This window comes from Aristolochia californica, unplaced genomic scaffold, assembly GCF_029961685.1.
Source record: "Aristolochia californica isolate CCGP_79_NKW_82.1479 unplaced genomic scaffold, dmAriCali1.0.hap1 SCAF_7, whole genome shotgun sequence".
Classification (NCBI taxonomy): Eukaryota; Viridiplantae; Streptophyta; class Magnoliopsida; order Piperales; family Aristolochiaceae; genus Aristolochia; species Aristolochia californica.
Genome location: NW_027182268.1, coordinates 37,552,446 through 37,577,150, shown reverse-complemented (window position 1 = coordinate 37,577,150; position 24,705 = coordinate 37,552,446). Strand labels below are relative to the sequence as shown.

At 39.0% G+C, this 24,705-nt stretch overlaps 6 protein-coding genes and 1 pseudogene across 9 annotated transcripts; 4 read left to right on the top strand and 3 right to left on the bottom strand.

Moving 5' to 3' along the window:
• Nucleotides 1-21: 21 nt before the first annotated feature.
• Nucleotides 22-5,709, bottom strand: LOC137937827 (uncharacterized; annotated as a pseudogene).
• Nucleotides 5,710-6,601: 892 nt separating this feature from the next.
• LOC137935944 (protein CASPARIAN STRIP INTEGRITY FACTOR 1-like) lies at nucleotides 6,602-7,427 on the top strand. Its single transcript, XM_068780382.1, has 3 exons — nucleotides 6,602-6,680; nucleotides 7,059-7,114; nucleotides 7,287-7,427. Exons 1-3 carry the CDS (start codon nucleotides 6,602-6,604, stop codon nucleotides 7,425-7,427), a joined length of 276 nt encoding a protein of 91 aa, XP_068636483.1.
• A 1,194-nt stretch (nucleotides 7,428-8,621) lies between these two features.
• LOC137937079 (uncharacterized) lies at nucleotides 8,622-12,734 on the top strand. 2 transcript variants are annotated; one of them, XM_068782128.1, is made up of 4 exons: nucleotides 8,622-8,731; nucleotides 10,506-10,844; nucleotides 11,785-11,819; nucleotides 11,915-12,734. In XM_068782128.1, exons 2-4 carry the CDS (start codon nucleotides 10,583-10,585, stop codon nucleotides 12,653-12,655), a joined length of 1,038 nt encoding a protein of 345 aa, XP_068638229.1. In that variant the 5' UTR covers nucleotides 8,622-8,731; nucleotides 10,506-10,582; the 3' UTR covers nucleotides 12,656-12,734. The 2 variants fall into 2 exon arrangements, with proteins under 2 accessions (XP_068638229.1, XP_068638228.1); XM_068782127.1 differs by having other exon boundaries at nucleotides 10,334-10,844.
• A 622-nt stretch (nucleotides 12,735-13,356) lies between these two features.
• On the top strand, nucleotides 13,357-14,449 carry LOC137937706 (dehydrin DHN4-like). The gene is made up of 2 exons (XM_068782829.1): nucleotides 13,357-13,624; nucleotides 13,744-14,449. The coding sequence occupies exons 1-2, from the start codon at nucleotides 13,406-13,408 to the stop codon at nucleotides 14,257-14,259; spliced, it is 735 nt and encodes a 244-aa protein (XP_068638930.1). The 5' UTR covers nucleotides 13,357-13,405; the 3' UTR covers nucleotides 14,260-14,449.
• A 372-nt stretch (nucleotides 14,450-14,821) lies between these two features.
• On the bottom strand, nucleotides 14,822-19,279 carry LOC137936793 (uncharacterized). 3 transcript variants are annotated; one of them, XM_068781674.1, is made up of 8 exons: nucleotides 18,995-19,279; nucleotides 18,469-18,561; nucleotides 17,714-17,792; nucleotides 17,478-17,559; nucleotides 16,384-16,423; nucleotides 16,154-16,288; nucleotides 15,468-15,608; nucleotides 14,822-15,292 (listed from the first exon to the last, which is right to left on the bottom strand). In XM_068781674.1, exons 1-8 carry the CDS (start codon nucleotides 19,204-19,206, stop codon nucleotides 15,022-15,024), a joined length of 1,053 nt encoding a protein of 350 aa, XP_068637775.1. In that variant the 5' UTR covers nucleotides 19,207-19,279; the 3' UTR covers nucleotides 14,822-15,021. The 3 variants fall into 3 exon arrangements, with proteins under 3 accessions (XP_068637775.1, XP_068637777.1, XP_068637778.1); XM_068781676.1 differs by having other exon boundaries at nucleotides 16,250-16,288; XM_068781677.1 differs by having other exon boundaries at nucleotides 18,992-19,079.
• A 1,037-nt stretch (nucleotides 19,280-20,316) lies between these two features.
• LOC137937023 (uncharacterized) lies at nucleotides 20,317-21,969 on the top strand. Its single transcript, XM_068782037.1, has 5 exons — nucleotides 20,317-20,876; nucleotides 21,015-21,155; nucleotides 21,266-21,385; nucleotides 21,492-21,587; nucleotides 21,671-21,969. The coding sequence occupies exons 1-5, from the start codon at nucleotides 20,655-20,657 to the stop codon at nucleotides 21,776-21,778; spliced, it is 687 nt and encodes a 228-aa protein (XP_068638138.1). The 5' UTR covers nucleotides 20,317-20,654; the 3' UTR covers nucleotides 21,779-21,969.
• A 192-nt stretch (nucleotides 21,970-22,161) lies between these two features.
• On the bottom strand, nucleotides 22,162-24,577 carry LOC137937404 (peroxidase 5-like). Its single transcript, XM_068782464.1, has 5 exons — nucleotides 24,480-24,577; nucleotides 23,255-23,447; nucleotides 22,950-23,141; nucleotides 22,676-22,844; nucleotides 22,162-22,577 (listed from the first exon to the last, which is right to left on the bottom strand). Exons 1-5 carry the CDS (start codon nucleotides 24,575-24,577, stop codon nucleotides 22,162-22,164), a joined length of 1,068 nt encoding a protein of 355 aa, XP_068638565.1.
• Between the last annotated feature and the right edge of the window lie 128 nt (nucleotides 24,578-24,705).

Here is a 24,705-nt window from a genome sequence, read left to right as displayed (position 1 = left end):
AAATCATGGGATGTAATCACAGTTCTTCTTGCAAGGAATACTGAAGGAATTCCAACAACTCTTTCTTGTTTAAACAAATCTTTCAAACCTCATAGCCGAATCAAATAACTCTCGCTTTCAAACAGCTCAAAGAATAAAATGACTCTCTTTTGACAGATTCTCAGGTAGTTGGCTCAGGCGCTACTCTTGTCATTTTTTGAGCGACCAATCACTTACCATACCTTTCAAAGATTCATAGACCATAATCAAATTCAAGCAATAAAAAGGTTAAGAGTGGAACGTAAAAGCCCATAGAAAGGAGGGATAGTTTACTTCTAGTCTCCTTTTATCATCCCTAATAGCCAGCAATGACGGACTGTCCTCTTAGAAGGCCATGAAAAAAAAAACATGTCCCTGAAATGAAAAATCAGACAAGGTCATATCTCCAAAATTCAGAACAACTTGAAGCTGGTGTATTCGTCCCTGGGTTTCAAATAAAAAATGCTTGGATTCCTTTGGCACCAAATCATTAAGTCTATATCCAACCATTAATAAGAAAGAGGAGTGATGCTTACAGCGTTTGGATTTTTGGATGCAATACATGAGGGTTGGTTGCTTGATAAATCCCAAAGTTTCAACTGCAATTTTCTTTGAAAATGCTAAATATCAATGAGACAAGGAAAAAAAAAACACTTAACCTAAAAATCAATTCAGAAGTATTTTGAGAAAAGCATACCATTTTATCAGTTGATCCTGTAGCGAGAAGCTGTAGAAAAAGGGAGATAAGTCAAGATATTTAACAGAATTTTTGCCTGCCTAATAGAACCCTGAAGTGATTCTTGCCGGTGAGAGCTATGGGACTTGTATAAGATATAGTTTTTTAAACTGTTTTTCACTGTTACAAGTCCCATCAGTTGCACCAAAGGCCAAGACACTTTAGATCAAACAGTCCTAACCTGAAGAATTATGAAGTAATCAATTCAAGGCTGCAGTGAGCCTTAAAATTGAGTGCATACATTGCCTACAGATAGGTTGTAAGAAATGGAACAAACAGCTTTATCATGAGCATGAAGAACAAAACTTGGCTTGGTACTTGAAGAATCTGAGCTTGATGCAGCACAACCCATATGTCAAAAGCATGAACTGAACCATCCTCAAGATTGACCTGAACATTTAGACAAATATGCCAAATCATTCTACTTATCAATTTTCCCTCAGAACTTGACAGGGTTCTAAACTGATAATCGTTGAAAGAACAGGTGATAGCAAAGCTCAAACAGGAACTGTACATCCATATGTACTCAATAATTCTAAATGGGTCGACTCTAAGAGCAAATGAAATTGTCCTTTTATTGGGGAATAGCATGTTGCAAGTCAAACCAAGTTGACTGGCAGAATTCAACTTGATCAGTAACTTTTGGAATTTCTGTTTTTTAACTAGGATCTGCTTTCATGAACTAGAAAACTGTAGATAAAATAACTCATCAGTGCAACAGCTAACTAACTGAATTCTGGGAGGTTATTCATTAAAATAATCAGTGACAGAGTAGTCTAAGATAAATCTAGATAATGGAATCAAGATAACTTAAACAATCAGAAGATCTACCAGATATGAGTGCTCAACATGTGGGTCCCATGCCAAGCTCTCAACATCAGCTGGAACCGACCACCTAATACCAGCATGTGAAGGAGACCTCATGTCCTGCTGCACATAACAGTAAATTTAGCCCAGTATGAGAAATTCAGACATATGTATACCAGCAGAGGAAAAGCATAGATATACTGACCATAACTACAAAGCGGTCAAATGAACCACTTCGAAGAACTTTTGGCACATGGCGATTCCAAGCAATCGACTGCACCTGTAAGACATTAGAAAGAGATACAACTATTTAGAAGAAAATGCCAGCAATAGTTTTTATTAATATTCGCAATAACATGAAAGAATTCCTTTTATTTTTTAAATGGAACATATAAGATTTCGTTATGTGCTATCTCAAAGAATAAAACTTAGTAATTTCTGATCCAAGCATAAAACCAAAATGCGAAAAGAAACCATCAACCCAAACTAATTACAAAAGATTGCACTGTACAGATGACAAAAACATTAATGCAACTTATTCAAGCGTAGCCCACATTAGGATGCCATTCAGACATTTTTCTTCTAGTTAGTCAAACCCAAATCATCAGCTTAGTACCTTTAAAGAGGGAAGTAAGAAAAAGAGTTGACAGCATAGGAGATGATCACATTGTAGTGCCAAAGTTGTGATATTTAGGACTACAACACATTCACAACAGCAGCCTCAGGCAGGTGAATTTTGGTTGTATGAATATCCAAGATGAGTAGAAGGCCTATAAGTTTTATTCAACTCATTATTCAAAATATAATGTTTTATTATTCATTAAAACAATACCAGCATCATTATCAAAGACTTGCACCATGTATGCTAGTGTTGCAGACATGGATCCTCCATTCCATTCAATCATTCCATAAATTTCATGGCCGGGTTGCCCCTCTATACATCTGCCCCCTATACATCTTTCCTCACCATCACCTTGTCAAATTTGGCCTCCCTCAATTTCTTGTCCATCAACTGACATTGATATGAAATGAACCTTCTCACTCGCACACTTAAGAGGTCTTCATGAGACATCCCCAAACAATCTCAAATTACTCTCTTACTAACTCATCCATGAACGCTATTGCTGAGTTAAACGCGTGAGTCATCATTTCTATATTTATAGTTTTAATTTTTTAGAAAATAATATATCTCCCAACAAAATCCATAAAACGTAAGTAAAACATTCATAATATGGTGCCATTGGTGAAAAAAATTGCCTTTTCCGTATGATGTTACATTGTGACTGCACATTTTTCCAGTCACAACATCCCAAACCTTGACAGAGTGGTCAGCACTTGCACTTGCCAGAATTCCTGAAAAATTTTAATATTGAGAAAAAAAGGAAAAAAAGTTCAATTTAATACGTACACGTAAGCAACCATAATGAATCATTAACCACTGAGATCAATTGAATCCACTCTCCTGACCTCCCTGTTCCATAAAAGCCCCAGCACAGAATCTTTATGACTATCTTTTGTGTATTTAACCACCGCCTACAGAAACCAAGCACCCTACCTATGTGTCAAAAAAAAATGCTGAAAGTTGGTGCAGCATGTGAACCACATCACACAGAAGGAGAATAGTAAATATGTGCAGAAAAACTGGAGAGAGATGATATTTCAGGTCAGACATGTTTTGAACCACTGCTCCAGGTATCCTTGCTAAAGATGAAATACATGGGGAAAACTACAGAAAATTTGAGGTACTAATTGATATAATTGTGACTCTATGTGTGCTGATACTTTTTTTAACAAGTAGAAAAAAAGGCAGTTGATTGTGAGGAGAGGGAGGAACTCTCATGTATTTCTCTTTTTACAGAATGTTGGACCCCATACCCTGACAACACTTGAACCAAAGAACTCACAGGAGAAACCTCCCTTGTGGCTACTGAGATTATGTTCAGAATGAGCAAGTAGTGACGATAAATTCCAACATGAAGATGAAACTATGGAAGGTTTCTCCCCCCAAGTAGAAGGTTTTTTTTTTTTTTTTTTTTCTCAAAATGAAATGAGATGTGGCAGGGTAAATTCAAATGAGTGGAATAAATAAGTGGAGTTTACTACAAGTTGATGTAAGCCTCATAGTTGATTATTTCTTTTTTGAAGAAGGTTGGTTAAAACTCATAATTGATGTGAATCATATTTAGGAATTAGCATTTCAAAAAAAAAAAAAGAATATAAATCAGGATATACTTCTAGCCATAAATTTCGTGGAATTTTGGTAACTTTTCTCCAATGGTAAAATGCAAAGCCCATCTTTAACGAAATCATCATTAATGTCTTGATCGTACAGTGTGAGGACTACTAGGTAATTATTAGAAAAGGTAAAAGGAAAAACAGATATAACATGTAGTTTATACTTATACTAAAAGATGGAAAGGGACAAATCCCAAACCTTCTTTCCTTTCTTCTTCTTCTTCTTCTTCTCCTCAAGCACACCTTCCAGCACCATAAATGGTTGGAGCTCATCAATCTTGAAAAAATAAAAGTATAAAGGTTCCTCTCAGCGACTATTTAATTTAGATTTTTCATTTAAGTATATTCAGTAACTCTTTTATAAATTAGAAAAGATTAAAAAGACTACCTCACAGATGGGACATCATGTGTGTTGGTGAAAACTCTCCAATAAAAGAACATCATGTCAACATTTACATTTGGCATGTTGTCAAAAATTTTAGCAGCACAGCTAGTCTGAACCACAAAAATACAAATCAAAATATAAGATTATTTCATAGAGAACTCTACACCATATGCAGCTACGACGTTTCTACATGAACGGTACTTGTTGAATCTTGTTTATTCAGTGGAATCAAGGTGCTAGAGACAAAGTGGGTCCACTTCCAATGCATAGTAAGGAAATGTGAAGGTAATGTAGAAGCCAACCATTTTCATGGCATCTTGCTCAAGCCAAATAGAGCAAAAGAGAGAATAAAGATTTAGTTTTCAAGACCAAAATTCCAGTGGTGTCTTTTCAATTTTGTATGAGATGATCTTGTGCCCCTTTTTCATGACACCTAATCTCTAGGATGGGACATGACAAGAATATCACTATCGTGAAATTTAACTTATTTTAACATGTATTTCCAATTCGATATAAGATGATCTTGTGCGCCCATTATGACACCTAATCTCTAGGATGGGAGATGACAAGAATATCACTAAGTTTGTCTTCCTCCATGCAGCTTGCTATTTGCATTTCAAAGAAAACACAAAATCAGAACTACATATACTTGGTCCTCGAATGTTGGAGAAGACCTCCTGTGCCAAAAATATGGAGCCCATTATTACCACCTATTGCATGTCATAGAGAAACTACACTGTTCTACTCATGAGACTCTCAACAATTCAACCTGTACTTATTCCAAACCGTGCACAAGAAGCAGGAAAGAAAACTACTTTTTCCTTTCATATGCAAATAACTACATTCTGATGTGCCAGTATATAGGTTGTAAACTTTTGTGCCACCTCAATGCACTAAAGAAAATTGCATGGATAGAAATAAACAAATCTAGGCAAAATTGAGATTAAACGAGCTTTATCATGCTTCAAATGCTGTGATAGGAACAGTAAACTTGAAAATTTACTAATTATATGACACCTCTTCTCTAAAAAACCACTTTTTATGATCTCCTCGATTTCTTCTTGCGCAGGCGGCTCCGCAACGATTGGTTCGGCCTTGGATACCTCCTTGGGAACCCAACAGATGGCCGAAATCATTCTCTACAAGACACAAGAACAATCATGTCAATTAGGCACAGAGATGTTCTATTCCATAACATAAGAAATGCCATCCCGCCGTCAAAGAATCCAAATTGAGAATATCAACGAGCTCAAAAACATATGTTCGAAGACAAGACAAACAGAGACAACCTTCATAGGATGAAAGCGTGTGCCAATGGTCACATTTCGAAATGTAACTCACCGGCTTAAGTTCCATACAACGAAAACCGGGGACCGAAGGAGAAGCAAGACAGAGATTATAGGATCAACAAAGCAACTTACCAGCGCCGGTTACGGAGAAGACGCCTGAGTTACATAGGCAACAACGGCCGGGTTCCCCGGGGAGAGTTGGGGTGACTACTTGGTTGCATCAGAAGAAAAGCAACAGAAACCCTTCACTGATGATTAGGAAGGTCAAAAACCAATTCCATCACCTAACTTGTGAAGCAAACAGCTCAAATCCGTCTTAAAACAAGTTTGTTTGGTGACATTGTAGATGGATAGTGTCAGTTGGATATAATAAAACTGGCTAATCCTTCACTTTCTCAAAAGAAGGCAGAAATATCGATTGTTTAAACCTCGTAGTGACTACTGTTATCTCCCTTTGAATGGTATTTGGTGCCGTGCCCTTGTCGTTTTGGATAATTGAAAGCACTACGAATCCACAGAGTTATTTTATGCCCTTTGGTTTTTTAATTCAAAAGGGTAAACGCCAACCTTCTTGACGAGGAAGTCACTTCATTTTAATAAGAATCATGCTATTCTAGCACTTTTGAGTGCAAATATAAGCCAAACCAGTTCAAAACAAACCAACTCATTATTGGATAAGTTTCTCTCACTTTACCAACATAGTGATGAGAGCAGGACCCTTTCTTATCTTTTTGAATTGCCAAAACAATTATCTCACTTAAATATATACAAGATACAAAGAGGGGGTTGATCGGATGGCTGACATAGTCATTTTGCATGTTTCGCACCAAATAGATTTTCGTATTGTTTCAGCTGTGCAAGAGATAAAACAAGATAAAAGATGAATTCAGTGCAAATAGTAAAAGGAATTTGGATTGTTATTGTAAAAAAAAATTCTTTTCTTTTGTATGCAGATTAGATTGGAAGCCATAAATAAGTTTGCAGCTCCTTAATTCCATCTCTGAAGGGCTCCTGTCTTCTTGAACGACCCTCTGCATATTGCACCAGCGCGAAACCAAGCATCCCCTAAACGGTTGCGTCTTGAGAAGAAAAATTGGGAGCGAGATTGAATCCTTCAGGGAGTTTCCGATCATGGGTTTCCTGCTTTTGAAGAAAATCACTCTCCTCTTTCTCCTCTTCTCCGCGTGTCTGGTTTCGACTTCTCTTGCAGGTGAGTTTCTGTCAACGAGTCTCTGAATTCCGCAAAAATTTGTTCAGGAATTCTCGCTCTCTGATCTCGGTTACAGATACGACGAGGTCTGAGTTTTTCTGTCAGTTGTCGTCGTCCAGAAGAACGCACTGGAAAAGAGAGGATTTTCTCAAATAGAATTCAATACAGACCGTAAATAAGAGCACGAGAGCGGATCATAGAATTTCATTTCCACGTCGATTCTGTGCTTACGCTGTCAAAACATGAATATCGTTCCAGAAGCTGGGAAGATCGATGGGTTGCCTGAGTTCATGGGCTCCGACTATGTTGTGTAGTTGAAATATCAGTCGTTTAGACATGATTTCTTTACTACTAACACAGAAAAATCTGAATCTGCAGGAAGGAATTCGAGGTTCTTGGATGCACATGCAACGGACATCGGCAAGAAGCCTGTGGTAAATCTTCTATATTCAACAATTACTTCCATTTCCTCCTCCTCCCTGATTTGCCATTAAAAACAAGTCTAAGCTCATATATACAGCTCATTTACCCAGATAAAATCGATAAAAACTGTTTTTTTTTTCCGACAGAACTTTGAACGACTGAGACTGTTCATGTGATTAACAGGAAGCATCAACGAAGTCGTCCCACCATGGGAAATCCAGCCGAGCAAGTGAGAGAATGCTGAAAGTTCATACCAAGGACTACGCTTCCTACGACCCATCGCCAGCTCTCGTCAAGCCTCCTTTCAAGCTTATTCCCAACTGAGTTTGAAAAGATTAGCAGCTTCAGTGGGCGCTCAGTTTCATACTCCAGCAATATTACACCATAAAAAATCTCTCCATCTCTATATTTTTTATAATCTAAAAAGGGATACAGATATGTAGAATCATAGATAATATGTTGATTATATAGATGATACCGGCCTTTTTCCTTATAGCTGCTTTTGACATGTAAATTCATCAAGGGACATGCTCACTGTTCATGATCCCCAAGTGGGTTTCTTTCTTGAGACATTATGTATATTAATTTCTGTGCTTAATATCTAATCTTAAGAATCAGAGTGGTTGTTTCCATTGAAGCTTTTGATTTTTGTTTTGTTTTTTGTGAGATGATTTGAGTTTAAGTTTTTAACGAAATGTTTCTGGGTTTTGAGTTTGGGCAAGGGGATTTGCCGACATGCCATAATATATCACCGACCGATACGCTTACCATGGCGTCAAGCTTTTCGTAATCCCAAGCACGGAATTGAATATATTATGATGCGAACTACTCGAATCAAAACATGCTTAGTCTTCGAATATGAAAGTTCCTCAAAGACTTTAATAAGCTTAAACCTCAGAGCGGTTGTTCTTCTACGGTTGCTTGTCCGTGTAGATGAGAGCTGCCGCCCAGCCTCAAGACTATCAATTTCGTCAGCTGGGCATGTCTGAAAGGTGAGAAGAAGGACACGGGGACGAAAATCCTCTCTCTCTCTCTCTCTCTCTCTCTCATTCTCTGTATATAAAAGAACTCGAGAATTAGGAGGGTTTGACTTGGGAGCTCGGATTCTTTTCCGACAATCCAACTGAGCAGATCGAAAGCTGGTTACATCAATATGAATGTAGGAGGTCAAACGCGCATAATTTAGTGTTTTTTGTTTTTGGTTTTTGGTTTTGGTTCTATTTTCTGATGAGGCATTTCTACAATCCACGTCTTGGTGCTTTACGGGGAGGCATCGGAAACTTGAACGCGACAAGAGAAGGCACCCTGGTGACTTACGCTGAGTGCGTACTACGCATCCTCTCGCTACAATTCCCCCGCAGGGGGGCGTGGGGCCAGCGGAGGAATTGTAGCGAGAGGATGCGTAGTACGCACTCAGCGTAAGTCACCAGGGTGCCTTCTCTTGTCGCCTAAGATCGGGGAATTAATCCCTTAAAGGCTTTATCGTTGGACTCCCCTGTTAAACTCTTCCCACTCTGTCGTTCTACTCTTCCTCTCTTCCACTTTCTCTCTCATCCTCCTCCTCTCTTGAAACTATAAGAGAAACAGATAAATAGTATCAAGCTTCCGTTCTCTTCATGTGTATAGAGGTAATTCTTGATGGCATTTCGGTGGTTTTGATCATTTGAGTGTAGAGGCGTCTTGACGGTTTCTGATCGTTAGATGTCGGGAAGTTTGTGAATCCAATTCGATAGTGTTGCGTTATTTGACTTTAAACGCAGAAGAGCTGCGAATCTGTGTTTAGTGCGGTGTGAGGAGATGATTTCTTTGTTCAGGGGTTTATAGGGGACTGGTTCTTGTGTATTTAGAAGTCGCGGATGAAGACTACTTTTGTAAAGCATGTATGGTTTCTAGTTGATGTGTAGGTGGTAAGCAGCGGCGACGATGTTTTAGGATTGTGTTTTCTTGTATAGGAATTAATGTTCTTCAGTAAAGGAGTCTCTGATTTGGTCGGCTTAATTTTGAAATTGATTTGTGGGTTTTTTTTTTTTTTTGCGATTTTTTATTTGATTTGACCTAATGATTCAAGGATTTTGATATGACGACTTACTGGAGTTGGGAGATTGCCTGTAAACTGACAGGTTTTGTTCGTTCTGGAAGGAACTAACTACCTTTAATAGAAAAAAGAATACTAGATGCTAGTTTATGTGATCTTTAATGCCGAAGTGGACTAGTGCTGTCGATTTAGTTGCTAAACTATGTTTTATTTTCACCAATTAATCAAGAGGTTTCATGTTGGGGTTCTCTGTTTGCGCCGATAGCATGGTCTGCTGTTTTTTCTTTGAATAGTGCCGAAATCAACAGTTTCTAAATCAGGCAGTGAACCCATACTCGTGGTCTTGTTCCTCGAGTAAGGAAGATCCTCCAAAGGAAAAAAAAAAGTGTCTACAGAGATAGTAGTTTACGTAATCAGTAATAGAAAAGTGGGATGGTACTGTCAATTTGGCTGTTGAATTTTGGTGTATCTAAACCCAATGAAGCTAGGCATTCTGATTGGCATATATTTTACTATTAAAAATCTGTCTTGCCTTTTTTTTTTCTTTTTTTTTTTTTTTTGAAAGTCTTTGGAGACAAACTGTTTCTCAATTAGATGATGAACCCTATTTCTTTTCAACTGATTTGACTTCCACTTTTATTTAGTTTTTAAAAACTATGGTCTTCCCTTTTTTGTGAAAGTCACGAAGCCAAAAAGCTGCTTAACTCGATCAAATACCTATGTATTCAACTAATTTAACTGCCATTTCTGTAGTATCTTTGTTTAATTCTTTGGAGTAATTATCTACATGTGATTTACATGCATTACTTGAGGGAGAAAGACCATTCTTATGCAATCTTGTTAAAAACTTTTGGCACTTATTGTGGTTTCAGAAGCTGATATGATCTTATCTTGAAGGCCAAATTTCTGTTTTAACAGCTTATATTCTTTTTTATGTCCTTGCTTCTAATGAAGTGATTTATTTGTTTTATTTTTTGCCATTTACCCTTAATGGGATAGTATATTTAGAGATCTCGAGCACGGCTTCTAATGCATCATCATTCCTGAATCTGCTGCTTCTTGTTTGAGATTGATCTCCAAGTTTTTGTATTTATCTTTAAGTTATTTTTTTCATATTTTTTTAATTAATGATAAATTCTGTGAGGTTTTATTCTCATTTACTCCCACAGTTAGTCTTCTTCTTCTGTGCTTTCAGACTTGTGTGCTTGGTACTTTCCTCCTTGGTGGCATGGGTGTCTATGAACTTAGTCTGGTTAATGTTATTGGGAGCTAGACACAAATCCGATTTGGTTGCTCTAGAATTTTATTTCCTGATTCAGCTTCCATTTTCTACAAGTCCCTACTGAAAGTATGGATTTTCTCTTCAGCCGTGGGTTGATTATCATTGGAGCTCCTATAGAGTTAATGAGTTGTTTATAACTTGGAAGGATCTGTATATTTAAACATGGGGTCTATCTGTTGCGTGGCTGCACGAGACAGAATTCTACCCAACCGAACTCATATTGATGCTTTACAAAGGAATATTAGATATTCCCCATCGTTGAGCATCCAATGGGACAATTCAGCATATGTAGAAGATGGGCTAGATAGCCAAACGAGCCTTGCTGTAGAAAACGCCAGGACTGCTGAAACAGAAAGCTTTTTGGACAGAGGAAGTCTAACTGAGACATTTCAAATATCTGGAAGAGGTGGTGTTGTTGGTACAGGTAAATCTTATTTTTCAGCAATGCTAGGTTCAGCTCTTCTTTGTATTATTATTTATTCTTTTTCTTTCCTTTCATGGATGAAAGAGCTTGCTATTACATCATATTGATTGATTCTCTTGAGGTAATTATGACATATCAGTGATAGAAAAATGTAGTTTTGGTGGGGTTTCTGTTTTGTTGCATGAATCAAGTTTCACCTCAGTATGATAACTTTAGAAGCTTTCAGTTTCTCTGCGGCTGCTTAGAGGATTCTCTTGCTAGAGCCTGACTAATTTTTATTTATTTTTGTGTGTTATTACTGTACTGGAATGTACTTGTTTAATTTTTTTGGTATAAATTTTCTCAAAATAAATTTTATCCTTCATGTGCCAATAAGACAGTTGAGAACTTATTCACTCTTCTGGAAAGTATCAATCTCTTTTTTATGCAATTTTAAAATTTTCTAGCTTTTTATCCTTCCTGTGCCAATAAGACAGTTGAGAACTCATTCACTCTTCTGGAAAGTATCAATCTCTTTTCTATGCATATTTTAAATTCTTATCTTGTGTTAGGACTGCTGTTTTCTATATTTAAGCTAGTACATCATATGTTTTATTCTTTCTGCGAAATTATAAGTGTTATGCTCTATTGACACTCAAAGAAGACCACATTGTATACTGAAATTGAGCTCCCCGTGGAGAGGTTAAACACTCAAAGAAGACCATGTTGTATTCATCAATAAACCTTTTTTTTATTTTTTTTTATTATTGAAGAATGATGATGTTGTTATATTAGATTTTTTTTGTCATTATTAATTTTTAATCAAAGTTTTCTATCATTTTTGTAAAAATTACATCAAGTTGAGGACTGTGTTTATAGGTGAATGGCAAAGATTTGTGTGCCTATGGTCTTTATTGCTAGCTTGTGGTTCTGTCTGCTGACATTTGTGTGTGTGGAACAGATATGTCCTTGGAGAATAATCACTACGCTGTTGAGGTTAGAAAGCAGCTGCCATGATCAGGAAATTTCTTTTACACTGCGATTGTTATGACGGACAGAACATAATATGTATATATGTGCTGCTATTTCAGGACCCCAGGCAATCATTGTCGGCCATTGAACCTTCAGATCAAAGCCCTACTGCGTCCCTGGTTCCTGCTACCTCCTCATCAAGTATTAAAGCTAGCCCTTTACCTTCTCACTGTCGGTCATTTCCATCTGAACCAACGCCATCAAGACACAGTCGCCTCTTTCCAGAGTACCAAATTTCTTGGAGAAAATCTGATAATCGGGTTCCCGTGAAGTCTTCACATGACATCTCTGCATCAGAAGGAAGGGAATCCTTTTCGGTTCCTGTTTCCAGTAATGACATTGAAATGGGATCCCACGGGGGGTCTTCTGATGGATGGTCCATGCGCATGTTCTCAGAGCTCGTTGCCTCTCAAAGGGAGACATGGTCCGTCCGCAGTGAAAACACAAGCCATGGTCATGGCAAGTTCAGTAGTTCCGACAGTCAGTTGTTGCTGTCCTCTCCATCTTCCACAGATTCGCGGGCTTGTGGGATATGTTCGGAGCTGCTGCTAACAGATTATTTAGTGGTCGCTGTCCTGGTCTGTGGGCACGTCTACCATGCGGAGTGCTTAGAATATGTGACTCCTGAAACTAATAAATTTGACCCATCATGTCCAATATGCACCACTGGAGGGAAGCCTTTTAAGATATTTGGGAAAGTACCGAATATAAACAGAAATAATGTTAGAAAATGGAATTTATGTTTACATAGGTTTTCTAGGAAAATGTTTTCTTACAGAAGATTATTTTTAAGGGTGTAAAGGGTTAAAGGTATTAGTGTTTTTATTAGTATTCCATGTTATAAAATAGGTGAGAGGAGTGACTCACAATGAATGCAACCCACAGGGTTTTCTTCCAGTTTTCTCCTTCTCTGAATACACGTGCTAGTGCTGAAACTGGATTTTCTGCAAAGAGAGAGAGACAGAGAAAGCAAAATTTCTTATTTCCTATCCAATTAAAAAAAAAAAAAAAAAAAAAACTAAGACTGGAATGGAACACAGAAAGGCCAAAATGGTATTCTCCAACATATAAAAATCTTTAAAGGGTGGTTGAAGATTCGTGTATAAGATATTTTGAAGTGATCACATCTCAGATGAAAGCGTCGCATTTTCATGGCGGAAGTGTGGAAAGTCTGTCTTTCTTGTCTCGAATCGATAATAGTTCAAAGCAGATACAGGTGCCAACGAATGCGTCTTAACGTCAAAACCACCATTAAATGGATGAGTTTTCCAGGATAAGCTCCAACTCCACCGACTCATTGTACTCGTAAGTGTCATCGCCAGAAGCTGCCACATTGCTCGCCTCCCTACGTGTTCATCCTCTTCAATCTCTGACAGACACGTATGGCGATTGGCGACCCCCATTTACCCTTCTCTTCCTCTATTTAATGGAACCGGCCTTCCACCTTTTATCCTCACACTCTTTTCATCAGCTTTTGCAGATTGTTGGTGTTCAGCTACATCGTTGCAATCGTCGTTTACTTTGAGTAGGAACCGAAGGAAGAAGGTGAGATGGCGGATTTGCACGACGACTACGGGACCCGCGGTCGCCAGACGGGCGAGTATGGTAACCCGGTTCAAACAGCGACCGACGTAGACGAGTATGGCAAACCCATTTACTCTTCTGGTACCACCGGAGGATACGGCGGCGTCACTAAGACTCATGGAAATGTCACCGACGTCGGTGCTGGCGGTCATGAGCAGCTCCGTCGTTCCAGTAGCTCCAGCTCTGTAAGTTCGTCTCCTATATATATATATATATGTATGTAGATATGTCGCTGTAGTACTGTCACGTACTTCCATGTTTAAGAGAAATATTGGGATTCATCGCGCATTAATTTGTTTCACAGTCGGAGGAAGACGAGCACGGGGTGAGAAGGAAGAAGGGGTTGAAAGGGAAGATAAAGGAGAAACTCCCTGGCGGGCGCAAGGACGAGGACGAGGCCGGTTACGGTTACGGAACGCGGCCAGAGCATGAGAAGAAAGGAATGCTGGAGAAGGTCAAGGAGAAAATCCCGGGCGGCGGATACAAGGACGAGCGTCAGACAACTCAGGGAACTGGCTACGGCGGAACTCAGGGAACTGGCCACGGCGGAACGCACGGGACGGACTATGGCGGAACTCAGGGAACTGGCTATGGCGGAACTCAGGGAACTGGCTATGGCGGAACTCCGGGAACTGGCCACGGCGGAACGCACGGGACGGACTACGGCGGAACTCAAGGAGTGGGCCACGGCGGAACTCAGGGAACTGGCTACGGCGGAACGCAGGGGACGGACTATGGCGGAACTCACGGGACTGGGCACGAGAAGAAAGGAATGATGGAGAAGATCAAAGAAAAGCTGCCTGGTACCCACAAAGAATAGAGCGGTTTAGCTTAAATAAAAATTAAGAAAGGGGAGTTCCATCTGTTAACGGATAGTTGCAGTGTGTACCCAGTGGTCTCCATGAATAAGCTGTTAGAACTGTTTGTTAGTGTTTATGTTTATCTGGAGTGCTTGTAAGTTGTTGAATGTATTGAGATTTGATCTTGTGATCAGACTTTTATGGTGTTTACTTTTTCTGCGTTACTCTTTTTCTCCTCTCACGGCCCAAGGGATATGGACAGGAGACTCTTACAAAAAACATAATTCTTCTCACTTTCAGTTTTTTGCGAAGCGACAGTTTCCGAAGCTCTCTTCTCTGTTACGTCTTCTGAAAATTCACTCTTCCATGTTGTCTTTAATGATCTCGCACTCTCGCCTCCAAATCGTTAATGCCAGGCGATTCTGCCATACTTTTTTCTTCTTCTTCGCCCTCCTCGTCGTCTTCGTATTTCTACCAACTCTGAACTCTATTGAATGTGTAACCAATACGCCTCTTATGGCCATTCTCATCCTTTTTGTGAAACTGTCAAGAAATTTTTTAGAGTATATTCAGAGTCCGATGGAAAGATGAAATTCTTTTAAAATCCAGTTGCAAGTCTGGTGTTGTTTTTGATAGTGAATTGGACGACAGCATTAGATTACAATGATGCCCAGACACCCATCTTGGAAGTCAATTATTGTTACCAAGACATTTAGTATTTCAAGTGAAGGAAAACCCTATCAATTTCCTTACTGAACATTTAGACCCGAGGTTTTACGGCTCTAGTGAAACGGGTTGTGCAGAGACTCGGCGATGCTCCTCAAGCCCGATCTGTAAGTTGGGTGCAAAAGATTTATCATCAATGCCCTCTTCATGAGGGCATTACATACTCGCTTCTCTCCCTTCAAATCATCTTTCTTCTGGAGAGTGGTGGCGACCGGAGATGAGATATTTTCTGCTATCTTGCTGGGCCATTTCTCTTTGACCAGCTCCTTGGCAAACACAAAAACTTCAGCCCTTGCAGCCGGGTCATCATCCACGATATTGTATACTCTGAAATTCATGAAGACAACTCTCATTATTCTAAATCAACTGGTCGTCGGAAGCTGCGTAAATCATCCAGAGGAGAGAAAATGTGTTCAACTAATAGAATCAAATAATTATTATTAACATCAGTACGTGTTATAAGGCATAACTGCGTATAGAGAAACAAGCTGAGAAGTCCTACCCAGATGATGATGGCCTGTTCATACTGGCCGTGAGGGCCTGGCATATGTCAGCTACATGAATTCGTGAAGTATAATTTGTAGAATCTCTCTTCCTCTGATTTTTTGACAGCGGTTGTTGTTTGATGATGGTGTCTAAAGCACTAGAAGGAAAAAGAAGACAACAGGATCAGTAGAAAAGACCCACCATTACCAGGCACACCAATAAAAATTTAGTTTCATAGATGTAGTCCTGTCACCCTACAAGGTTAATTTATATGAAAGAGTTGCTTTCCGCATTCTCACATGCTGTTAACAGTAAACTTTTTAGTAATTCCTCCAAAAAAAAAAAATGTCTAGTCTACTTTCAGTAAAAGATGAAGTGGTTAGGGTGCTATGAAACTTGATACTGAAGCAAGTAATAATACCATAATCCCAGCATGAATTTAGGAAATTTGCTCTCACATATCTAAAAGTATGGGCATCCAAACCATGGGTTTCAAGTAAATATTTTTATGTAAATTTTTGCTACCTAGAAGAGAAAAAAATTCAAGAACCCAATATATGTGATTTTTCACACTGAAAGTTGGATCTTAAGATAAAAATGCTTCCAACTGAGAAAGGGCATAAATATTTTATTTTCTTAATGGCAAGCAATTAGATACGCATAGTCAGCTTGATGGTAGCTATACCATGGTACAGCAAATACCTCCTTCCAGGGCCGTAAATGCCACCAAGACGAAAAACATATGCTGGTATGCCTAGAGCATAACCTAAATCTAACCATCCTTCCTCAGCAGCTAACCTTGCCTTAGCTGATTCACTTGAAGCTCTCACGGGATAACTGCATATGACCAGGGATGTGTTAGCGAATGGCATCATTGACTCCATATTCATACAAGAAAGTCCTTGAATGAAAAGAGAAAACCAAATGCTTACTTCTCATCGACCCATGCACCACCAGAGTCTCCATAGACACCTGTAACCTAGAAAGACAGTTCAAGAAGTGTAGGCAGGCACATAAAGGTTGACAATAGAGAATAAGAGTCCCCTAAGCAATTTCATGAACATGGATTAGAAAATCACATATCCGAGTCCCGGTGCTCTGTTCACTTTTATTAGTTTTCATGTTGAGTGAGCTTCAAATGGAACTACAGAAAGGAGATATTGTACCAGCATTGTACAGAACAAATGCTACTTATATTCAGCTAAACCAAGAGGCAGAATGGAACGGCTTGATTCGGCTTGATTTGATATTGGGCTAACAGAATACCTAGTACAGCTAAGGGTGCATGCAACCATTAACTAGCTTCGAGTGTAGAGTCAACTTTTTGAGATTCACTAATTGATACATGTTGGAATGACTTGTCTTTAATATGCATGTTGCGCCTTCGCTAACAGACCGGTCTTTTGGCGCAATGGTAAGTAACATGGTATCAGAGCAGGTGGTCTCGAGTTCGAGTCCCGCTCCCCCCATTTGTTTCGTCCCCGCATAGGTGGGACTTTGTCTTTGGCCGTCCCCGTATAGGTGGGATTGTGCATTTGCATTTGTACACGGGTGTTCCCCGTGCGGGGGGGAGTGTTGGAATGACTTGTCTTTAATATGCATGTTGCGCCTTCGCTAACAAACCGGTCTTTTGGCGCAATGGTAAGTAACAATACAAACTAGTTAACCGAAGAATGTGAGTTTGTGTTTATGAGTTATCTTTAGCATCAGGCACTCCATATATTGGAGTCCACTATTAGAAATGTTTTGCTTTTCCTCTTCCTCTTTTTGCCTGGAATATTCACAAGCCACCACTACCATGGCTGGCATCAACCAATATTTGAAGATAAAAAGAAAATACAAGAGCATCATACCTAGACTCTAAATACATGGTTCATGTTTCTGACCAGCTATGCTACCATTTGCATGTTTCACCCACTCTATGCTTTAATACCTCAGATAATCAAGTTGATAGTTCACAATAACTAAGCAATATTGAGAAAATGAAAATAACATCAGACAAGTAAGGGCTTGTACACAATCATACTTGTTGTTGACAAGTAACATAGCCATTGAAGGTTTCCATTGCTCAGTTTACTTAGTAATAGATCCTGATGAAGACCAAGCAACTGCATGACATGCAACAAGTAAATGGTTCAAGAAGCCAGAATTAGAGGAAGGTAGATAGAGTAGCTGAAAGAAAGAGAATAAACATATTTATATTCAGAAAGAAGCAAAAAATAAACATCTTAGCAGCAGCAATAAAACCAGAAAATAACTTACAGGATCACCAAGACCTAATATGGGAGGGATGGAGATGAGCAAATGAGAAGTATCTTGTAGACTCGTCAGGCATTTGAAGCTGGAAAAGAGGAAAAATATAAACAGATAACCACAAAAATGAACAACAGATGGAAAGAACATAGTCAATGCCATATCCCTGTATAGCCAGCTCCTGGAAGGTCATAAACGAGTTAGTATTGAAGAATCAGGAGATGGAGTAGTAGCTCAGAACTCCTAAAAAATGTGGAAAACTGACGTGTATACATCCAGGTGCATGAGCTATTCATTGTTTCACAATGCTGCTGCTCCACATGAATTTCAAATCCAATCATTTATGTGATGCATTGCAGGAATGTGCTTTAAATTTGCTCCATCAAGTTTGAACCTCATTGGTAGCTGCATTATGTTTCAGAAGGATTGTCTGTGAATTCATTTTTACTTAGTCGTTTTGACTGAGGCATCCATCCATCTCCATTTATAAACAAGCAATGTGGTACTTAGGAGGAGACTTTCACAGACGTGTTGGAAAGGAGGTCATAATGGTTAGTCTTTTCTTCACTGGTAGTAGATAGTTAGGACTGTTTGAAAGCCAAATTCAAAGTAAGCGCAAAAAGCAGGACAATTTTCCACGATCTGGATCAAATCCTAGCTCTGGATTGTTATTATTGTATTTTGTTTTCAACTTCCACAATAACAACAAAACTGAGGAAGAAAATATTCATCTATAAAATTGAAGAACGAAAAGATCAACTTACTCTTCGCTCTCTGCGTTGAAAAGATAAGTTTCAAGTCCCATATTTTCAAGTTCCTTCTTCTTAGTAATACTTTGACAAGTACCCGAAATGTCCCTGCAATCCAAAGATGAGCACATCCATCAGTGAATAGAGAGCTACCAGTTAGGTTGATTTCTTTACCCAGTCGTTACAGAATCTTTAATGAAGAGAATGTAGAACAATCAGATTCCAATACTACAAAGACGCATCTTAATACTCAAACACGGTTTCTTAAAAAATCAATTATGTTTTCAATAAACAAGTAGAAGTAGTGCCTAGTTACTATACCATATTTGAGAAAGTAGTTCCCTGTCATCCAACAGAAAGATCAAGTCGGCAAAAAGCGATCAAAATATAAGAACCTAGGAACCTTACGCAAAAATACAAATTGATAAAAATATGATAAATTGGCTCCCTGGAGTAACTAAACAAAAGGCACTGATTTGAATATCAAAGAAGATGACATCAAATTTAACCCAAAATAGCAACGATACAAAATCATAACTACCATCCTTCCTTCTTCAGCTGAGCTGCAAAGAACTTCCCGACGAATCCTACCCCGAATATAAACATCCGATTCGCGACAGGTGAGGAATATATCTTGCCGTCCGATGAAGAAAAACAGCGAAATTGACATGGTTTTAGGTGTTTATGGGCGTCAAATGCCCGAGGGAAGTTGCAAGGTCCCGGATTTTGCACAGCAAGTTTACAAATCTCCATGCTGGAAAAGACAAACCCGTTTCCTCACCCATCTCTGTTGTTCCGCACACAAGTCGGTTACGGAGGACCAGAGACAGGGGAATTGGAATGGGCTAAGGCCTATGTTGGACCCAATCCATACTTAAAGCCCGACAGAGACAAGCAAGCAGTACTTCTCCTGAAGGGTCTAGATTCCTTCCCTTTCTAAGGATTTTAACGGAAATACTTATATTATTTTATTAATAAAATATTTTATTTATTATATTTATGATTTTTAATATTATATAAAATTACTAATTTAATAGTGATAATTAATATATCGTAAAAGTAATAATTTAATCTAGAGTAAACATTTTTGTTTAAGTATTTTATTTTTTATAATTAATTAAATTAATAACTTTATTTTACTGTGTAATTTTTATATTATTTTAGATTAAACAAAAATCTATCTGATTTTATTAATAAAATACCATTTTATTATTTTTTTATATTCATAACTTTTAAAGACAGAGGCAAGAAAATCCCTGTAAAAAAATAAGAGCTTTACTCGGAAGCAAAGATGGGTAATTTCTTCTGATGTAACCTTATAAATGTCATTGGCCCAGTACATAAATCATACAGGTGGAGGAAAAAGGCTTCCCGTTAATGTGATCTAACCAGATTTGATCCCCTGTTTCTTCCCGTAGACATCCACCAATTGGATCTCTGGCTTGTTTGTTCTCGTTCGTTCATTCTGTAAGAGAAAATGAATTCTGAATTGAATTCTCCGCTGCAGATATCAGCAAAGAAAGAAATGAGGTTGTTGGTTTCCACGTTGGTAGTTACAACTGTGCTCTTTATTAAAACCTGTGTTTTCTATTACTTGTTTAAATAAGTTGAACAACCGGAATCAACAATGGGTCCTCGCCTAATCCGGCTGCCTGTAATTGCCTCTACTTGTGGTGAGTTTCGAATCCTGGTCACTATCCTAATAAATGTTGGTCTGGGTGGCTCTACGGAATGAAGCTAGCCCACCTAACATTACGACGACAGTTCATATCCGTGCTGAATCCCGGTGTTTCTGATATAGCTGTACGACTATAAATGAGTGAATTTGGATTTCATGATTTCTTCCCTTATCTGATAGTTTCCTTCGAGGTCTTGGCCTGAACGTTCTAAATTTCAAATACCGATCGCTTGATTTTCTGATTTATCTGTTTTCAGTCTTCATTGTCAGCTAGAACTGGAGATTTTCTTATCCTTTCATGTGTTCTGGGTGATGGCGTTGGAAGCCCTTCAAGCAGCAAGCGTTCTATTTTCTGTCGGAAGAAGAGCTGACATCCGTTAGCAGTTAGCTCCAGAAGTGAATTAAAACCTTATCCCTTGGAGAAAGCTAATATTCCCATATTTTCCTTTCTGGGTTAACACCAATTACACAGGAGTCGCTCGAGGTTTCTGCTTGCTTCGCCTTGATTGGGAAAGCAGGCAAGATGGAAGATTATTTAGTGAGACTCGTTTTTCTGGGAGTTATTTGCTGGGGGGCACTGTTCGTACTACTCAGAAACTTGCTTCCGAATAGATCCTTTGAGTTCTGCAATCGACTAGTGTCTACAGTACATGCGACATTGGCCGTCTCTTTAGCTTGTTTTTCTGTTCAAGACTGGAGATGCCCTGTTTGTCCTCCGGCCTCTAGGTCATCATCGCCTTTGCAGGTAATTCAGTTCATTCTTCGTCTTCTTCAGCAGCAAACCTTCTTGCAACTTCTTTCTCTCTGGTTCCTCTTTCTTCCGATCTCTGTCATGGATCCAAATTTGCACCGTATTTGAATTTTAGTGTTCATAAAATTGCAGATGCAGATATTGACGGTCACCCTATCCTACCTCATTTATGATCTGATATGTTGTCTGTTTGACAAAAAAGTGAGCCTAGACAACTCAGTTCATCATATAGTCAGCATAGTTGGAATCGGTGCTGGCCTTGCCTACAAGCTTGTAAGCTCTATTTCTCCACACCAGAAACATTTCGCCTTGTTTTTGCTCGCTGTTGAATAGTTAACTTCAGAATCGTAACTGGCTTTTCTGAATTCTGATTCTTTGCATAGTGTGGATCAGAGATGGTTACAACTATGTTCATTACGGAGATATCTAGCCCCTTCCTACACTTGAGGGAGCTCCTCAAGGAACTGGGTTACAGGGATTCAGACCTGAATTTGGCAGCCGATGTGAGTTCTCAAGACTTTTGTTTTCAATGGCTTCCACCGCACAACTTGACTAAAAACTAGATTCTGTGAGGCTTTGGTCATTATAACTTCTTGAAATTTCTTGCAGATTGCGTTTGCAGTGACCTTTTCTGTGGCTAGGATGATCGGTGGACCATGTCTTACATATGTAACTTTGACAGCAGACTATCCTTTAATTATCAAGGTGACTCTTTTTTTGGTGGCTATCTGGGTGGTTTTGAGATGGTTTATCAGGACTGATCCTGTTGTATGTATTTGGATTTTCAGGGAATGGCTTTGGGATTGCAATTGGTGAGTGCCTTTTGGTTCTACAAGATCGTTAGGATGGTAAACTACAAACTCGGGAGGAGAATCAAACCCAGAAAAGTGGCCTAGGAATCAAACCCTCTCCTTGTATTATTATTTCATTTTCCATGCATTGAGCAGTGGAGTTGAAGGAGGAAATGTAAAGATTGTTCATCTCTCATACAACTCTTTTTTTTTCTTTTTTCTTTTTTTTTTTGTGATATTGCGATTTAATTCTACTGGGAGTATCCAGTTTTGCTTCAAGTCTTTCTTTCAATGGATTAAACGGAAGAGAAGAAAAAATCACCGTTCTCCACAAATCACACATTTTATTTTTCTTCAGACTCACTTGGGGGAGAAGACATGTTTTACAAATGATTCTCTCGCAGCTGTTTATTTTTTACTACAACTCACCAACTCTATTGCACGATTATGAAATCTAGATAAGAGGAATATGAGGACTACTACTTCACTCAGTAAAGATTGACAAAGGCACAGTGCCTTCTTACTTCTCCTTTATTATCTGTAAATTCCTTTATCTCTCCCATCTTGATCATAGCCTTCACAAACTTCTTCTCCCAAGAAGAAGGGTGGACCGCGTCAGCCATTACTTCTCTCCTGGTAAGTTCATTGGTGAGAAGTGTTTGGTCAGATGTGAACAGCCCTTTGTTTTGTAACAAGAACTCGTAATATCTGTGGTCCAGAATGGTTGGCGTGAACCTGTCCATGAAAACGATGGGATCGTCCCCCCCAGGAATCACAGGGCACTCTTCTCTCAGTGCTTTTGCCAAGATGAAATCCAGAGTTGGGTCTGGATGACCAGTATTGTTGAAGTTCAATTGCCTGCCACCAACGGCAGAGCAGTGGGCCACTCCAATAGAATGTGCTCCTGCAAGTAAATTTTTCAGGATCATTGCTGGATCACTGGTGTCTCTCTCAAGTTTATGCTGTACTTACATGTAAATTACAGAACTTGTTTCTTAGTACCTGAGAGGGTGACCAGCTCCTCTAGTGATAAGCCCTTCCTAGAAAAGCTGAGTAACAGCTGATCGACTTCAAAGGTCGGAGGTGGAATATTTTCCAAAACATCCGAAGCTCGAGAAATCCTACCATCTCTTCGTCCTCCTCGAACTGGGTAATGCTCGAAATTACCAGACTAACGAAAAAAAAGCAAAGAGAACTAGTGAGAATCTCAACTAGAGAGAGAGGTACTGCATCCGTGAAGTAGTTATAGAGCAGTCTTATACGTTTATACTCTTACCTCGTAAACACTTTCTCTGGCAGCATATGCTAGAATATCAGCACACGAGACGACTCCGGGACATTGATATTCCAGAGCTTCTTTAATTTGATCAATAAATTCATACCCTTGCAGGCTTGGATTGTTTTTGGGGGAGTCTTTCTCTGCCTGGTTGTCCGTTGTAGAGTTTATCAGAATAGACCCATCACAACCCTGAAACAGGAAAAACAGAGAAGATGAAGAGAGCCCAACACAGAGATCAAGCCTACCATTTGCTAATTAATATTATCTCTGTGGTAAGAAGAAACAGAATTTTGCCTACGTACTCTCACAAAGCAATCATGGAAGTGCATTCTTATCAATTTCGATGGCACGGTTATGTCCTTCTGGATAAAAGCATGCATCCTTTCAGCAATAATGACTTCTGCTTGAGGACATGTCTCATGATAGTAATCATACTTGAGACAGTCTTCTCCATTGCCAGAGGCTGTCATCGTCCCCAACACGAATGCAACAGTACTAAATGCAAAGACTATTAGGCTTAGATACTTCATGGATCTCTTTACTGAAGCTCTTGAAGGCTGGGACTATTCAACTTTCACCTATTACAGCTCTCTGGGTTTCACTCCTTATATGGAGAAGCCTTACTTAATGGAGCTTATTATTTTGAATATAAAATGGGATTTCTCTAGTCTCTTTGCTGCTTGCATGCAGAAGCTTGAGAGAATCATCTGAACGTATTCGGTCGTTGTCCAGTGCATATTGTCAGTTGCAATTTACTTTTTGGAGGTAGGACTTGTTAGCTCTTAGAAACGGTCATTGACATTCATGCTGTGTAAAAAATTCTAATTAGTGTTGGAAGTCATCGTTAATTTGTTAATTAGTAGGTGACTAAGTCCTGGTGATTAGATCAATTTGTGTTTTTTATGCGTGGAAAATTTTGCATGTTGAAGTTGATCTCTTCAAATTTTTTACTCTTTATGCCTGTTGGATACATAATCAGAAATTTAGAGCTAGAACGGTATGAAAAGAAAAGAAAGAAAGAAAAAGTCTATGGTTAGTTAATGTATGATGATGTTGATCGATATGGTGAAATGAGGTAAACAGCAAGGACGGAGTCCTGTGGTTGAAGTCATGATTAATTTGTTAATTAGGAAACTAAGTCCTGGTGATTAGAGCAATTTGTGTTTTTCATACTATGCTCACCGCATGGTTGACAAAATTTTAATTGCAGAGATTGCAAGCATAAAGAATGAGATTGAGAGGTCAAAGAAAGCGAACCAGATGCAAAATGGGTAAGAGACGGAATGGTTGAAGGTCATTCGTAAAAATATACTTATTCCGATTGACTGATCTTGCATTCGAAGGGTTGAACACATAAGTATTCTAATATTCAGATAACCAAATACTTTATCTTTTACCAGTTTCTACTTCATTAATGAATGGGACGGAGAGACTCGGACAAGATAGATATGTCTGTGAAAATGCCCACTACCTGCACCTTGAGTTAATGAAGCTCGATTGTTCTCTGGATTGGCTTTCTGCATTTACCTGTGCAGCTTAGGGAGAAGGCGAAGAAGGCCTCCTTGCTGGGGAGTTTGAACCATCAGTGACATACTATTCAACTTCAGCGTCCCTACGTCAGCCATGCCGGAAACGCCGTTCAGGTGCAGGGCGCCACCTCATATCCTCGTCCTCATAAATTCCCATCAGCACATCTTTGACGCTGCACTTTGGCGGTTCAAGATGTTGGCTTCTTCATATTTTATCTGCCCGG

Bases quoted from the DNA above. Each gene is read 5' to 3' on its own strand.
- LOC137937706 (XM_068782829.1), top strand. From the start codon at position 13,406: ATGGCGGATTTGCACGACGACTACGGGACCCGCGGTCGCCAGACGGGC. The intron at 13,625-13,743 runs GTAAGTTCGTCT...TTTGTTTCACAG, and splicing joins GTTCCAGTAGCTCCAGCTCT to TCGGAGGAAGACGAGCACGG.
- LOC137937079 (XM_068782128.1), top strand. From the start codon at position 10,583: ATGGGGTCTATCTGTTGCGTGGCTGCACGAGACAGAATTCTACCCAAC. The intron at 10,845-11,784 runs GTAAATCTTATT...TGTGTGGAACAG, and splicing joins AGGTGGTGTTGTTGGTACAG to ATATGTCCTTGGAGAATAAT. The intron at 11,820-11,914 runs GTTAGAAAGCAG...CTGCTATTTCAG, and splicing joins ATAATCACTACGCTGTTGAG to GACCCCAGGCAATCATTGTC.
- LOC137937404 (XM_068782464.1), bottom strand. From the start codon at position 24,577: ATGGCTGACGTAGGGACGCTGAAGTTGAATAGTATGTCACTGATGGTT. The intron at 22,845-22,949 runs GTAAGAGTATAA...TTTTTTCGTTAG, and splicing joins CCAGAGAAAGTGTTTACGAG to TCTGGTAATTTCGAGCATTA. The intron at 22,578-22,675 runs GTACTAAGAAAC...ATTTACTTGCAG, and splicing joins GGAGCTGGTCACCCTCTCAG to GAGCACATTCTATTGGAGTG.
- LOC137935944 (XM_068780382.1), top strand. From the start codon at position 6,602: ATGGGTTTCCTGCTTTTGAAGAAAATCACTCTCCTCTTTCTCCTCTTC. The intron at 6,681-7,058 runs GTGAGTTTCTGT...CTGAATCTGCAG, and splicing joins GGTTTCGACTTCTCTTGCAG to GAAGGAATTCGAGGTTCTTG. The intron at 7,115-7,286 runs GTAAATCTTCTA...TGTGATTAACAG, and splicing joins ACATCGGCAAGAAGCCTGTG to GAAGCATCAACGAAGTCGTC.
- LOC137937023 (XM_068782037.1), top strand. From the start codon at position 20,655: ATGGAAGATTATTTAGTGAGACTCGTTTTTCTGGGAGTTATTTGCTGG. The intron at 21,386-21,491 runs GTGAGTTCTCAA...AATTTCTTGCAG, and splicing joins ACCTGAATTTGGCAGCCGAT to ATTGCGTTTGCAGTGACCTT. The intron at 21,588-21,670 runs GTGACTCTTTTT...TTGGATTTTCAG, and splicing joins ACTATCCTTTAATTATCAAG to GGAATGGCTTTGGGATTGCA.
- LOC137936793 (XM_068781674.1), bottom strand. From the start codon at position 19,206: ATGGAGATTTGTAAACTTGCTGTGCAAAATCCGGGACCTTGCAACTTC. The intron at 18,562-18,994 runs GTAGTTATGATT...TTTGGATTGCAG, and splicing joins CAGCTGAAGAAGGAAGGATG to GGACATTTCGGGTACTTGTC. The intron at 17,560-17,713 runs GTAAGTTATTTT...CATGTCATGCAG, and splicing joins TATTAGGTCTTGGTGATCCT to TTGCTTGGTCTTCATCAGGA.